This window comes from Manihot esculenta, chromosome 16 (genome assembly GCF_001659605.2).
Source record: "Manihot esculenta cultivar AM560-2 chromosome 16, M.esculenta_v8, whole genome shotgun sequence".
NCBI lineage: Eukaryota > Viridiplantae > Streptophyta > Magnoliopsida > Malpighiales > Euphorbiaceae > Manihot > Manihot esculenta.
Window position 1 is genome coordinate 4,842,057 of NC_035176.2, and position 15,211 is coordinate 4,857,267.

The 15,211-nt window shown below is 29.0% G+C and overlaps 1 protein-coding gene across 1 annotated transcript; it reads right to left on the minus strand.

Moving 5' to 3' along the window:
• Positions 1-8,648: 8,648 nt before the first annotated feature.
• On the minus strand, positions 8,649-12,919 carry LOC110603535 (U-box domain-containing protein 7). Its single transcript, XM_021741286.2, has 2 exons — positions 11,599-12,919; positions 8,649-9,620 (listed from the first exon to the last, which is right to left on the minus strand). The coding sequence occupies exons 1-2, from the start codon at positions 12,015-12,017 to the stop codon at positions 8,774-8,776; spliced, it is 1,266 nt and encodes a 421-aa protein (XP_021596978.1). The 5' UTR covers positions 12,018-12,919; the 3' UTR covers positions 8,649-8,773.
• Between the last annotated feature and the right edge of the window lie 2,292 nt (positions 12,920-15,211).

Below are 15,211 nucleotides of genomic sequence, written 5' to 3' on the forward strand. Positions count from 1 at the left end.
TCCTCTACGAAAGGTACTTCATAGGCTAGAACTGTCAAAGCGATTGTCCACCTGGGCGGTGATACTATTAGTATATGATATCAGGTATGTACCTAGAAACGTAATGAAAGCCCAAGCTTTACCTGACTTTATTACAAAAATGACTCCATCCGTAGAGACCTCTGAATCGGCTGTTGAAGAATGGAAGGTATGGGTGGATGGTGCCTGTGGAGCCAGGGATTCTAGAATTGAAATTCTTCTACAAAGTCAAATGGGAATAAAGATTTGGTAAGCAACAAAACTCACCTTCAATACTACCAACAATGTAGCCGAGTACAAGACTGTGATCACGGCACTAAGGATTATCATGAAAATAAGCATACAAAAGTCAATTATTTTTAATGACTCACAACTCGTTGTTAATCAGTGTTAGGGACAGTTCAAATTTTAGGATCCCAATCTCGTCAAATATGAAGAGAAAGCCCAATCCTTAATGACGAGAATCAAGGATGGGCAAGGCAACTATGAACTTCACCAAGCGGCAAGAAGCAACAACGAAGAAGCTAATCAGTTGGCAAAAATGGCGGTGACAGGAGAGAAGCACTTAACTCAGTCATTTCAGTTTGAAGTACTACATACTCCAGCAACCGATGAACAGGAGTCTTTACTAATTGAGGAGGGGGAATCGTGGATGACTTTGGTGTATAGATTTCTGACGGAGGACTAGTTACCAATAGATGAATTATCGGCCAAACAGGTTATAAGAAAATTTTCTAGATATGTGCTAATAAATGGTTGGTTGTATAGGAGATTGTGAACACAACCGTGGTTACAGTGTGTAACAAAAGATGATGGTCAGAGTATCCTTAGAGATATCCATGAAGGATATTGTGAAAGCCATGAAAGAGCTCGAACGATCGCCTGAAAAGCATTCAGACAAGGATATTACTAGCCAACAGTAATGTAGGATGCAAAGGAGCTCCTCCAGAAGTGCCAACGGTGTCAAGTGTATGCAAGCATTCCTTGAAACCTAGGTAAAATGCAAGTAGCAATCAGAAGCCTTTGGCCCTTTTTTCGATGGGAGCTAGCATCCTTGACCCATTCTTAAAAGCAACCGGGTTAAAAAAGTTCGTGATCATGGTAGTTGACCATTTCAGCAAGTGGGCCGAGGCAAAAGCAGTCCAGTCTATCACCACAACGCGAGCAATCTCCTTCGTCAGCAAAAACATATTCACCCATTTTGGATCCCCAATGTAGTTATCACTGAAAATGGAACCCAGTTTGCGAGTTTAAAATTTAAAGACTTTTGCAGGAAATGGGATATTGACCTACGATTAAACTCAGCATACCATCCTCAGACCAAAGATATGACCAAGGTCACAAACAGAACAATCCTTCAAGGTTTGAAGAAAATGCTCGACAAAGCCAAAAGTAGCTGGACTGAGGAGTTACCCCACATCCTCTAGGCATACAAAATAACCCCAAGAGTAGTCAAAGGAGAAACCTTGTTCTCACTATTATATGAGGACGAAGCAGTAGTGGAGGTTCAAGTAAGCAGTTTTAGGACTCAGCACCCTGAGTCCTCAGGGGACCCCGAAGAGATGCAATTCAACCTGGACCAATCCGAGTTTTTATGAGAGTAAGTTGTGATTAGAATGGCTGTCTATAGAAACAAAATGTCTCAAATGTTCAACAATAGGTTTAAACCCTAAGTTTTAGTGTATAAGACTTAGTTCTTAAAAGGACTGATGTAACATGCGGTAATGCCGGGGTTTGATAAGTTGGGTAAAAACTGAAAAAAAACCATTTAGGGTCTTAAAGGTTATTCACCATAGGGCTTATAAATTGGCCAAGTTAGATGGTCGGGTCATTCCCTATTCCTAGAATATCTGTAATTTATGAAAGTTTTATCAATAATATTAACGAGGTATTTTTTTTTATGTGTTGTGTTATTCAATTATGAGGAATGATGGTTTGCTAAAATTAAAAGCCAATGATCAAGCATTTTTTAGAGATAAGCCAAAACGCGAGTAACTGCCAGGCCCATGACCGGGTGTTAGTCTTGCTTAAGTAATTTATCCAATACATTTTATGTCAAGGCCACAAGACGGGTAACTGCCAAGCACTTGATTGAGTGTTAGTCCCGTTAATAAAATTTTCAAGACATTTTATGCCAAGACCACAAGGCGGGTAACTGCTAGACACTTGACAGGGCGATAATCCCGTTAATAAAATTTTTCAAGTTATTTAAGACTTATTTCACAATTTGCGACTTATTTCTCAATTTGCGCTTGATTTGTGAAATAATTGAATGAAAGTTCTTATTATTTTACGATTGGATCGAGTACCGATCTTAAAATACTTAGCAAAAATAAAGACAAAAATAAAAATTTTATACATTACATAAAGAAAATTACATAGGAGGAGGGACATCTTCAGTCTCCTCTTCCTGAGTCTCTATTACAGTTATATTTTCTACATCTATTACATTATTTGTAAAGACTCGGTCGGTCGGATTGTCTTCAGTTTGTTCCTCCTCCTCTTCATTTGAGAAAATGTCGTCAATCTAGGAGCAGTCCTCCACAGAAAATCATTTGATAAGCTCTTTCTTCATGGAGTCCTGTCCTTGGATAAACATCTCCCTGCCCCGGACCACCGTCTCTTGAAGCTCAACTTTCAGTTCAGTCACCCTGTCTGTGGCGGTCCGGTTCTCTTAAACTTGAGACTATAGCTCCTAGACTTGTCGTTGAAGGATAGCCACTAGGTCCTCAGTGATTTTAGCCCGATTCTCAAAGGCGAGTTTTGAAGTGTTGGCCTCATCTAGGTTTGCCTAGAGCTTGTCTATAGACTCTGGGGTCTCCTTCATGGTGTTTTCCACCTCAATAACCCGAGCCTTCAACTCGGTGCACTCTTCTTGCACGAGATTTTTGTCTGTCTCCTATGCTCCATACTCTCTCCTCATAGTCTTATTACACTCCTTGGCTAAGTAGGCACACAAGGCACTCTCCATTGCGGAGTGGATAACGTTGTTGTAAAGGTCATCCATCTCAACTTCGTTTAGACGGTGACAGTCACCTGGCTGCAAGGCATTCTTTGCAATCAGACTAACAACCAGGATTTCTCAAGTAGCGAGTTCACCCGGGTCAGTGCCAGCACCAAGTGTTGGATGCCTCGAGACCAGAGGGCTCCAAATCCAGCCTCTTCTTATTGTGGTCCAATTTGGACAAGCGGCATTGAAGAAGTAACCCTGGAGGAAGACTCGGGTTGGGACACAATTTGCTCTGGTGTACACAGAGGATGGGGAGAAGGAAGCCTAACGATCTCCTCTGCCCGGCGAGCCCATTTTGGAGGTGGGCCGGATGTTCCAGTAGAAGCCTTGCCTTTGTAGGTAGCACGTGCCACTTTGGCGAACTTGTTTTTCCCTTTGTCCATCATATCTGCATAAAGTAGAGAGTGAGTAAGTAAAATAATTTGAAAGAAAAATGATAAAAGTAAAATATCCTGCTCTACAGGAGAGGGTTGGATCATCCGAGGGGTCTGTTGTTTAGATGGCGAAGGCAGCTGAGCCTGCTCTGCCTGATAGTGGCTTTGCCAAGACAACCTGGCGTTCCTCACCGACACGTTGATATCCATTCTCTAGGTTGATGCCATCTTTAGGAGGACGTGCAAAGCCTCTTCTTCGTCACTCTGTGGTAGGACCCCATTCTTTTTAAGCTCTACGTACAAATTTTAGTAAGTTCAGAGCTGTCCAAAACCTTCGAACACCCTATGACAGAGAATGAAAAACTTATTATTCCAGCACTTTAGTAAGGAGGTTATCCGGTCCAAAAGCGTCATATGTTTCTTCCCATTGAAGAACCACAACTCTTCGTTCTTTCGTGTACCTAGCTGGTATAGATGGGAGAAGAGTGCAATGCTCGACTCGATATTATTGTTAAAGCATATAAGCTGGAATGCCATCAAAATCCTTCAGTTGTTGGGAGTGCAATTTGATGACTGACAACTTGTGAAAACTAAGGACTTCAATAAAAAACGGGTCCATTGAGAACCGAAGATCTACCTTCAACTGTTCTTTATAGACTATGATTGTATCCTTTGCAGCGATTTGATCATCCACATGAACATTCGGGTGTAAAGCATAAACCTGGAAAATCTCTCGAGAGATCTGGTAATGGTCATGCAATCAGTCTATATCCTTCTCAATCAGCACAGATGGGATGTCATTCATCAGGAGGCTATCGTTATCATGGACCACCCTCAATGGAACGATGGGAGCTGGAGTACGGATAGGGCCGCTAAAGAAAGAGCTCGAGGTGGAACATCTATCAAAAGAAAACGACAAAGAAGAAAAAGTCCTATTCATCTTAAGAAATAGGAAAAAGGAGCGGAAGTAGGAGTTACCTTTTAGAGAATGAAATAGTTAGAGATGACTGAGTAGCCAAGTCTATTGTAAGCAGAAGAAAGCAATTGAGAGCAAAAGTGGTAATTGCAGGAGAAAGGGAGATTTTATATTGTGATTTCGATGGCAAGTATAAATATTGCTCGAGAAGTAAGGCAATCATCATTTATGTTTAGGAACAGGCAAAAAGATATGGGTATAAAGAGCCAATTCATGTATATCACATGTTCAAGGCCATGAAAACAGTTATAATTTTCGAATTTGTAGAGTCGAAGATCGATAGGGACTTCTAATATGACATAATATTCGCCGAAAGTATGCTATAAACTGTCACCAGATGACTGAGCCAAGTGGCAAGGCTCCACAGAGCTATGATACTCGGTTACGGAAGTTTCACCTAGAGAAAAAGAAGACCTCGAGCATCGTAACGATCAATGCTCAGAGCAACACAACACTTGCCCTCTCCTGAAGTAGTCGAGCTCCTTGTTACATAAGTTACCATTAGAGGATAGAATTCGGTAGATCCTTATTTTGCCTATAATCGCGGAATCCCTTATTTACTAGCCGGTACCAGTCGGATTTTCTGAAAATTCGTTAATTAACTCCATTTTCTTACAGTATAAAAGCAAATGATACATAAAATTTAAAGTACGCATTCTTATACACTCATTCTAAACTCAAACTAACTTTTTACACTTGCCATTTATGATAAATTACTAACCTGAGCGTTGGAGTGACTGTTTATAGGCGCCAACCATCTCATTTTCTTTTATAGATTGACCAATAATATTTTAACTCATTATTTTACCATATTAATTGATTTAAATAATGCTATTATTGCTAAATAAATTTTTTGTTACTATTATTGATCGCTAAAATTTTCTATATAATGTAAAACTTTTGACGATAAAATTTTCTTTTGCTAAATAATTTTCTTTTCCTTACTATAATACACAGCTAAAACTTTGCTTACGCTGCATTTTAAAATTTTTTACAATGAAGTTTTTGTTATTAATAATTTTTAACAATTAACACATTATTTGATAAATTAAATTTATATAAGATTTATTTAAATAACTTTAACATACTAATTTTTATTTATAGTAATTAATATTTTAATACAATTAAAAATATTAAAATAAACAAGTATTATATTTTTTATAAGAATAAAACTTTACAAATAATAATGTTTTATTATATTAAAAATAATTGTAAATAAAATAATAGATAATAAAAAATTAGTCATAATTTTTAAAATAAATAAGTAAAAATAAATAAATAAAATAAAAATAAATAATATTTTTTTAAAAAAAATTGTATACTTAATAACTTTATTATATAATAAGCATTACTACATAAATAAAAATATTGTATTTTTATTTTAGTTACATTTTAAGTATTTATTGAATTTGAATTACATATGGCTGTATTTAATATAGTAATAATTTTAAGAGTTAATTATTAAAAAATTTTATATTTTTTATTTTATTGTAATTATATTCATATTTTTATTATTAATTAAATTCTAACATTTTAAAATTGATCTAAATACGTTCAACGGTACCGTTAGAAAACTAATCAAATTGCCATAATTTATGATATTAAAAAACTAATGAAATTGCCATACCACTCATCACGTCAACGCCATATCAGCACGAAACATTAATAAAATTTAGAATTAATTTTTAAAAAGTGTTATATTTTTATTTTTTACCAATTAAAATCTATTATTTTATTTCTAATTAAATATACTCTACCATTATTTATATGATTAAAAATTAGAAAATTATTAAACTATTATTTTTTACTGTATTTAAAAATTACTATTTATATTATTATTTAATTTATTTATTTTTATCAATAATTTTATAAAAATAATTTATTTTAATCTTATTTTGACTAAAATTATTATCAATCAATTTTTTTTAAATATATCTAATATTTTTACTATTTAACATTATTTTTAAAATTATTATTAAAAAAATAATCTTATTAAATATATTAGTCATGAAGCATTAAAAATAATTTAAAATAATATTTAATATAATTCAACATAAAAATATAAAAAATAATAAAATAATTTTTTAAGATATTTTTAAATTATTCTTTTAACTTTCAATTATAATGCTAATTTATTATTTTTTTAAAAAATTATACTAATATTATCAAATTTTAAAATGCGGAATACTATCGTGATATTGATAAAATAATTCTATTAATTTTTAAGGGTACAAATAATGATAGCATAGAAATGAAAAATTTTAAAAAGTGGAGTTTAATTAAAAAATACATAATAATTGTAAATTTTTTCTACTATTAACTTTAATTTTAATTAGTTAATAAATATATCTATGTGTATATATATATATATATATATGCACATTAAAATTTTATAGAGTTAAAATCTTATATGAATTTAGTTTATTGAATTAATAATTATAATTGGTTTAAAATAATTTTTTTATTATTATCTGTCTAAAAATACACATATATAATTGTTTTTATTCTTCGATATTATTCTCAAATAATTATTTGTATTTTTAATTTTCATAAGTTAATTTTATATTTGATAAAAAAATTTATTTTTCATATTCAAATGATATTAGTTATTTATAATATTTATATTTATTATATCTATAATATATATATATATATATATATATATATATATATATATATATATTATATAATTATAATATATATAAAAGTAAAAAGAGGGAAATAATGAATTACTTAAATTACTTCTAAATTTTTATATTATTTATAATAATATTTTTATTATTAAATTAATTTTAGAATTCATGTAAATTTAAAATTTTTAATTTTCCTTATTTTAAATAACAAACAATTTAATTTAATTGATTATAAAAAATTTAATATATATTACTCTTTCTATTTCATAATTTTTATTTTTTTAATTATTATTTTTTTATATTATAATAAAATATAAATTAATTATTATAATCATGTTTAATTTTATCTTATTTTCAAAATAATCTCTTATTAAATGTTATTTTTTAAGTGAATATTTAAAATATTTCTATGTAATTAATAAAAGTTAATGTATTTAAGATGAATATAATTGAAAAATTAATAAAATAATTATTTTTCTTGCATAAAACTGTGATAAAAATTATGGGATGGAGTAAATAAATAAAATAAAAATATAATAAAATAAAAAAATAAATAAAATAAAGCAGTGTTATTGGTGACGGCTATTTAAATTCGTTGCTAATGATGAAGCAATCAATGGTACTTTTGTCACTAATTAGTTTTAGCGACAATACTGTTGCTAATACCTTTAACAACGATTCTTTGCGTTTTTAATAGCTTCTGTTCATTGCTATTAATTCGTCACAAAAACATTTACGGCAAATATTCTTCGTTAATAATTTTCAGTACTAATATTTTATTTAATAAATTAAATTTGTATCAAATACATATTAATTTTTTGTTTATAATAATTAAAATTCTAATTCTATTCAAATGAAATATTAGGATTTTTTAATAAAAGCAAAAGTTTATAAACAACGATTTTTTTATTATATTAAAAATCAAATATTTATAAATAAAATATTAATAATAAAAAAATTTCAAATGTATATTTATGCTAATTAAGATTTATTTACCATTCAATACGGAAATTTATAAAAATCATAATAATTAAATATAAATTAATTATATTATTGATATTTTATGTAAAAAAATAAAAATTAATCATAGATATTATTGACTATATTCTAAATTTTATTAGTTATACTATTAAATTTTATAAATTAATAAAATTAAATGAATATAATTTATTATTTTATAAAAATTTAAAGTAGAAATAGCAAAATTTTAAATTTAACGAACTGAATTATTTTTTTTTATTTTATAAATTATCATATGTGGTTAATTTATGTTTAATTATTATAATTTTTATAAATTTAAATGTTTAATAGATCATAATTTTAATTTTGGTATTTAATTAATTAATATAAAATATTATAAGAGTGTAAATATATGTCTAGCCAATAAAAAATTATATATGTTAAAATATTATTCATATCTTTCTACTTATAAATAATTAAATTTAATTAAAAGTAATAATTTTAGATAAATAAAAATATAAAATTATTAATTTTAATTTTTTATTAGAATAAAGTTAACAAAGAGTGAACTATTTATTTGCCTACGATTATATTATAGTTATATATAATTTTTTTTTAAGAACATATTTATGTATTAATTTTATTAAATAATAAATATTAATTTTATATTATTAAAAAAAAAAAAAAAAAAGAACTGGCCAACATGTACAATTGTAATAAGCTATTTGCACAAGAAATGCATACCATTGCCCAAAAGAATTCAAAAGAAGCTTGGAAATTCCTCAAACTGCCTATAAAATCTTCAATAAGGCAAGCTCTTAGAACTTGTACTAATAACCAAAGACTTGAGCTTTGAAGAATCCCCAGAAGCATTAGCTCTCCTTGTGATCATCTCCATATTCTTATACAGACTCTGCTTCACCAAATTCTTCATCATTTTCTTTCCTTCTTCACTCTCTCTTGGATTTACAGGAGACCCCATTGCTATCCTTCCTGTCTGGGGCCCAGAATGTGGGCCCATCCTGGTCAACCTCTGATCTTTGAACCATTGCAGTAGCTTCAATGCTCTCTTCTGAGCTAAAGGACTCCCCAGTAGAGCAACTTCAAGAAGCACAGGGACAATTCCAGACTTGGCCATTTTTTCTCTCTGAGATGAGCTTTGATAAGCTAGAATCATTAGAATATAAGCTGATAATTCTTGGCATTTGGGTTTTTCATCCCATGTGAGAATCTCTATCAAGCTTTCTGGCACAATTGGATTATTTTCCATTGCTTTCTTTCCCATTAAGGTCACAACTAGATGCCCTAGAGTTGCTAGGGCTTTCTCTGAGAGTTGTTTTACTGATATGAGAGTCAAGAGAGTTTGAACAACACCATTAGAGATCAAAGGTCCTGCATTTTCTAACACTGCTGAGAGGTTGTATAAAGTGCCTAAACAGGATTCTTTGGTTTCAACACTTGAGCTTGATTCAAGAATTCTGACTAGAAATGGTAGAACTTCTGATGAGGCAAGAGAGAATTGGTTATTTGCCAAAGAAGATAAGGATAAGATTAATTCTGCTAAATCATGCATCATTGAATCCTCTGAAACTTCTGTGTTCTTGGTTAGTTTTGAAAAGATTCCTGCTTCTACCATGAGGGTTTTGTTCCTGAAAATTCGAACCAATTATAAATATTAATTTTTAAATTTAAATATATTTAAAATCTAATTATATATTATTTAAATTTAATAAATAGAATATTAAAAAATACTCCATCTATTCTTATCCCCAACCGCAGCTGAGAAAACCAGAAAGATTATGCAAACCAAACCAACCAATCAATGAACCAAACTAATAAAAAATAAATTTTATGGGAAGGAAAGCCAATGAGATTCCAAGATTTAGATCTGTGTTGAAAGGTGTAGGTCAAGAAAATGAGTTTATTTATTGCTCAAGATCATAGGGAATCTCATGAATTGCACTAAATCTTACAACTTGTGATTAATTTATAATATTCATGGACAACAATGTCTGTTCATTAAACATCATTGTCTCTTCAAGCTTCTCACCACCACAAAAACCTAGTGGAAAGTAATTAAGCACTCACCCACAGTTAGAGGTGAGCATTCGATCGATTCAGTTTAAAATTGAATCGAATCGAATAAACTGAAAATCGAAATTTTAGTGTTTATGAAAATCGAATCAAATTGATTTTGGCAAAAAATCGAATCGAACCGAATCGGTCTGATTCGGCTCGATTCGGTTCGATTTGATCAGTTTCGATTTTTAATAATTTTTTTATTTTTTACACTTTATTTTTAATATTTTAAAATTTAATTAAAATATTTTAATTTTAATATTATTTAATTTCTCTATATTATTGAAAAAACATATTATTATCACTAATCGGTTCGGTTCAGTTTTTTTAATTTTTTCTGATAAAAACCGAATCGAACTAAAATAATCGAAATTTCTGAAATTAAAAACCAAACCGAACCGAAATGTATAAAAAACCAAATCAAATTTTTAAATCGATTCAATTCGATCTATTTTTTCAATTTGAACCGAATATTGCTCGCCCCTAGTCACCGTTTGGTCTCCTAATCTATGGGCATCATTCTTAATTAATTTCATATGATTTTAATGAAATGGGTTAACTCAGTAAAAAAAAATATTAAATGGGTTAATTCACCAATAATAGAAAAATACAATAAAATAAAATAAAATAAGCAAAATTTTGTGTTCAAGTTTGATTTTCAGTGAGCTTTAAACTCGCTTATTTTCGTTTATTTAAAAAATAAAATAAAATTTTAACATTTTCTAATAAGTGAAATTTATGAGCTACAGCATTTAGTGGTCCTCAATGCATCACAGCTTTGCAAGCTAGAGGTACATTTCTGGCTGCAAGGGTACCCTACCCTACCCCAAAGGCCTAATAAAAGCAAAAGAATGGAATCTGGGTCAGGAATTCAGAAATCTGGTAGACCAACTACCATGTGACCTCTGACTAACCTGCCCCTCTTTATTCCTTAAAAAGTCAAATTGTGCCAAATTCTCAACAGGGCTCCACCCCAAATTAATTCTTAATGCTTTCTAAATAAAATGGGTCAAAAATGGAAACATTGAATTACTTGACATCAAGAAATATTCCAAATCAAGATAATTGGGGATTTGATTTTGGAATCAAAGAATTAAGAAGATGATGACCATCTTCTTATTGCTTTTATGAATTTACTTTTAAAATACTTATCCTAACTCAGTTATTATTAGAAAAGATTATATCGAAAAATTCATAAATTAATTTTTTAATTTTAAAAAATATTAAAATATTTTTAATATTTTAAAAAAAATCTATTAATTGATATTAAATATTTTATTATTTAATTTTTATAATTTTAAAAAATTTATTAGTTGATTTCTTAAATTTTTAAAAATTTTATTAATTAATTTCTGTGTATTAAAAATATTTTTATTAAAAATTTTACTAATTAATTTTTGTATGTTAGGAATTTTTTTTTAAAATATTTAACGGTTAATTTCTGAAATGGAAAAAAAAAATTGGAATAAAAGAAAATAAAAAGAAGAAATTAAATCACTTTGAAGAATATTTTGTTATTAACTAATAAATCCAAGAACCAAAACTTACGTGTAAGTTCCATTAGCAAGCTCAATCAAAGCCTTGACGGCCACTCGCCGGCGAGCAATCACCTCCGATGCTACCAACTCAACTAAGGCAGGAATAACACCGAGCTCAGCCATCAACTTTCTTGTCTTGACATCTTCTTTAGCTAATCTAACAATTTCCATAGCCGCCATCTCCTTCTCTTCCCAGCTTCCAAAGTGAAGTTTCTTCACTGATCTTTGTAACACCAAAGAACCATCTTCAGTTTCTCCACCCATAGCTACTCGCACTTCTTTGTTATCGATCGAAACTTTGGTTCTTGGCTTATTATTCTTCTGTGCAGCTTTGGATTGCAAGAACCGCCTTATGCGAGTAAAGAACTGCAGGTTCGTGTAAGATGCCAACCAAACAGAAGAAGAAGAAGAAGAAGAAGGCTCAGACATGTTTGGCCTTTGTGTTTGAGAAATATAAGAAAATTGAAGAAGTTGTTTTTGGGTTGGTATAGTTTGTTTGGTCTACAAATGTTTAATAGTCTTGACTTTTGAGTGCAAGAGAGGAAGGGTTATATATATATATATATACTTCTTTTCAATTTTGAAAAAGTATGGAGAAAATTATTTTTTCAATTATTGGAGTATAATATAATTAATAAATTTATCTCTCTATTTTTAAAATTTAATATTTTATTCATTCTACTCCCATTTCATCTAAATTTAAAATTTTTTACCTGCAAATTTTATTAAGTCAAATGATTTAAACCTAATTAAAGAAAAGAGAGTAAAATAAAAATATTCTTATCCTCCTTTTCTCTTCTCCCTACCCTTTCTCCTCTTTCCCTCAAGCCGATCTCTCTCCTCCCTTACTCCATAGTCGTTGCCAGCTTGTCACTGTCCTTCTTGTTATTGTCACCACCAAAGATGAAGCCTTCCTCGTCTCCGAAAAGAAGCACCCTTCATCGTCTCCATTACTTTCATTGTAGTCGCAAAGAAACCCTCATCATTATTACTGCTCTCGTCATTGTTGCTCGAAGAAGTACTCCTCATCGTCTTGCGCTTTAGTCGAAGCTGTTACTGCCTTCGTCGAAGTTGCAAAGCCTCGTTGTCGCTGCTTGCTGAGTTCATCGGAGTCTTGAAAAAGCTCTCATCATCCCCGCAAGTGGGAGTAGCAACGCGAGAGGACATCACAGTTAGTGGCAAGTGACGAAAACAAGAGTGACGGACAATAGCACGATGATGGTGGAGGAATGAACGAAATCAAATGGATGGATGAAAATGGATGAATGAAATTAAATGGATGAACAAGCACCGAAAGAGATATCATCGAGCACAAATATCGTGAGAAATCTTTGAATTTGAGATTAATCTTTGAAATTGAAACTAAAGTATTAAGTTTTAAAACTAGTAGTTCGATCATTATTTCTGTAATTAAGGATAGTTGTTTACGGAAGCATTTTTAATTTTAACAGAATCAAATTTTAAATATTAAAATATTAAATTTTAAAAATAAATGGATAAATTTGTTGATTATGTTATAGACGAAAAAGTAATTTTTTAAAAAAAATTAAAATATTTATAAATTTAATAAAATATATTAATTAGTTATTCCATTAATTTTAAAAATTAATTATTAAAAAAATTTAAAATAATTTAATAAAAAAACTAAATAACAGATATTTTTATAAAATTTGAAAGATAGGCTAATAATTTTTTTTATATTATAAAAATTAAATAATTAAATACTATTATAAAAAATAAAATAAAATAAAATTTATCTATAAATTATTAAAAATATATCGTTAAAATAAATTATTCATCTACCAATTATTTAAAATAAAATGGTAAATTATTGATAAACGAAAAATTATAATTATATTTTTATTTTTTAATATATATAACAGTTAAAATTAATAAATAAAATTAATTAATAAATATTTTAAAAAAATTAAAAAAATAATTTATTTTTAAAAATTAAAAATTAATTAATGATTTTTTTTCATATTATAAATATTAAATAATAAATTTTCAGAGCAGTGAAGTTGAGAGAGATCTCACAGCATTGGGACACAGTCCACAGGACAGGGGACAGTAGGGCAAATGCAAGGGAACAGTGATGTCTCTTTATAAAGCCAGCACTGTGATTATATAATTTTAGGTCACATTATGCCATTTAACAAAGGGATTAGTGAGAGATCATGTGATTTAATATTTAATCTAATTAAGGCAATTAAGGTGTAAGTGGGATTCAGATTTTGTCGCCTATACTCCATCTACAGGAAGAGGGCAAGGAAGTTTCAAGGTGTAAACAAATCTGGACCGCTAATTGATTGGGTCCATGGTGGTAATTGAAGTTGACAAATTTTTATTTAAATAAGCTTATGGCATGTGGGTGAGGTAGCATCAACCTAGTTGCTGTCAAAAGAGAATCATCCAGGCCTTGCTCTTTCAATGAGCACACGTGCTGTCCATGCACTGAAATTGTGTTGCAAATACAACAAAATTCTAGTTCTCTTTTTTCAATTATTAAAAATCTAAATCTGAATCAATGGTCTGATAGTCACACATGGGTGGAAATGGAATGATTAAATTCGTAAAAATTTATGTGTGAATGAATCAAATCTTGGTAATTTGTTTTATAAAGAAAAAATTAAATGCAGTAACATGGAAATGCTTCAATGCTACATTTATGCAGCTAGATTACGAGTAATATTCAGTTTAAATTGAAAATGTTAATTAAATTAAATTAATTTAAAAGTTTAGTTTAATTTTTTATTTATTTTAATTTAATTTAATTTTTAATTTTAAAAATTTTAATTATTTTGATTCGATTCGATTTTAATAAAAAATTAAAAAAATTAAATTAAACCAATTAGTAATAATAATATATTATTTTTTTATAATATAAAGAAATTAGATTATAATTAATATTAAAATATTTTAATTAATTTATAAAATATTAAAAATAATGAGTAAAAAATAAAAAACTCATTAAAAAAAGTCAACCGATTAAATCAAATTGAATCGAACTAATTCGATTCGGTTTGAATTTTATCTAAAATCAATTTGATTTATTTTTATAAATACTAAAATTTCGATTATTTATTTAATTTGGTTTGATTTTGAATCAAACCGACTGAATGCTTACCCAAAACATAACAAAAAAACCAACCAACATGTATAATTTTTCTGGTTTAAGGAGACAATGTGGCATTCTTTCCATTCTGGTGGATAAAAATGCAAAGATAATTAAGTTTTGGTGTTCTTTTGTAAATAAAAAATAACATGCGATATCACTTAAAAATACTCTCTTTCTTATAAATATAAGTTTATATAGTTACTTTCACATGGATTAAGAAATTATTAGTTAATGCAATTAAAAATAAATAAATTTTATATTGTCTTTTCTAATGGTACATTATTAAATTATTTTTAATATATATTAAATAAAAATAAATTAGAAAGTAAATTAAAAAAATTGTTATAAAAAATCAAAAAATTTATTTTCCTTTCTCCTTTTATTTTGCTTCCTTTTTCAGACAAAAAAAGTGAAAATTATCTTTTATTTTTCACTCATTATGTTCCTTTCTCTTCACTTCCTTTTTATCCAAACAGAGCATTACTTGTTTTTCCATATGAATTAA

What these genes read in the sequence shown, in the direction of transcription:
- LOC110603535 (XM_021741286.2), bottom strand. Translation starts at nt 12,017, where the DNA reads ATGTCTGAGCCTTCTTCTTCTTCTTCTTCTTCTGTTTGGTTGGCATCT. An exon ending in CTTGCTAATGGAACTTACAC is followed by an intron (nt 9,621 to 11,598) that starts GTAAGTTTTGGT and finishes TCGAATTTTCAG; the next exon opens with GAACAAAACCCTCATGGTAG.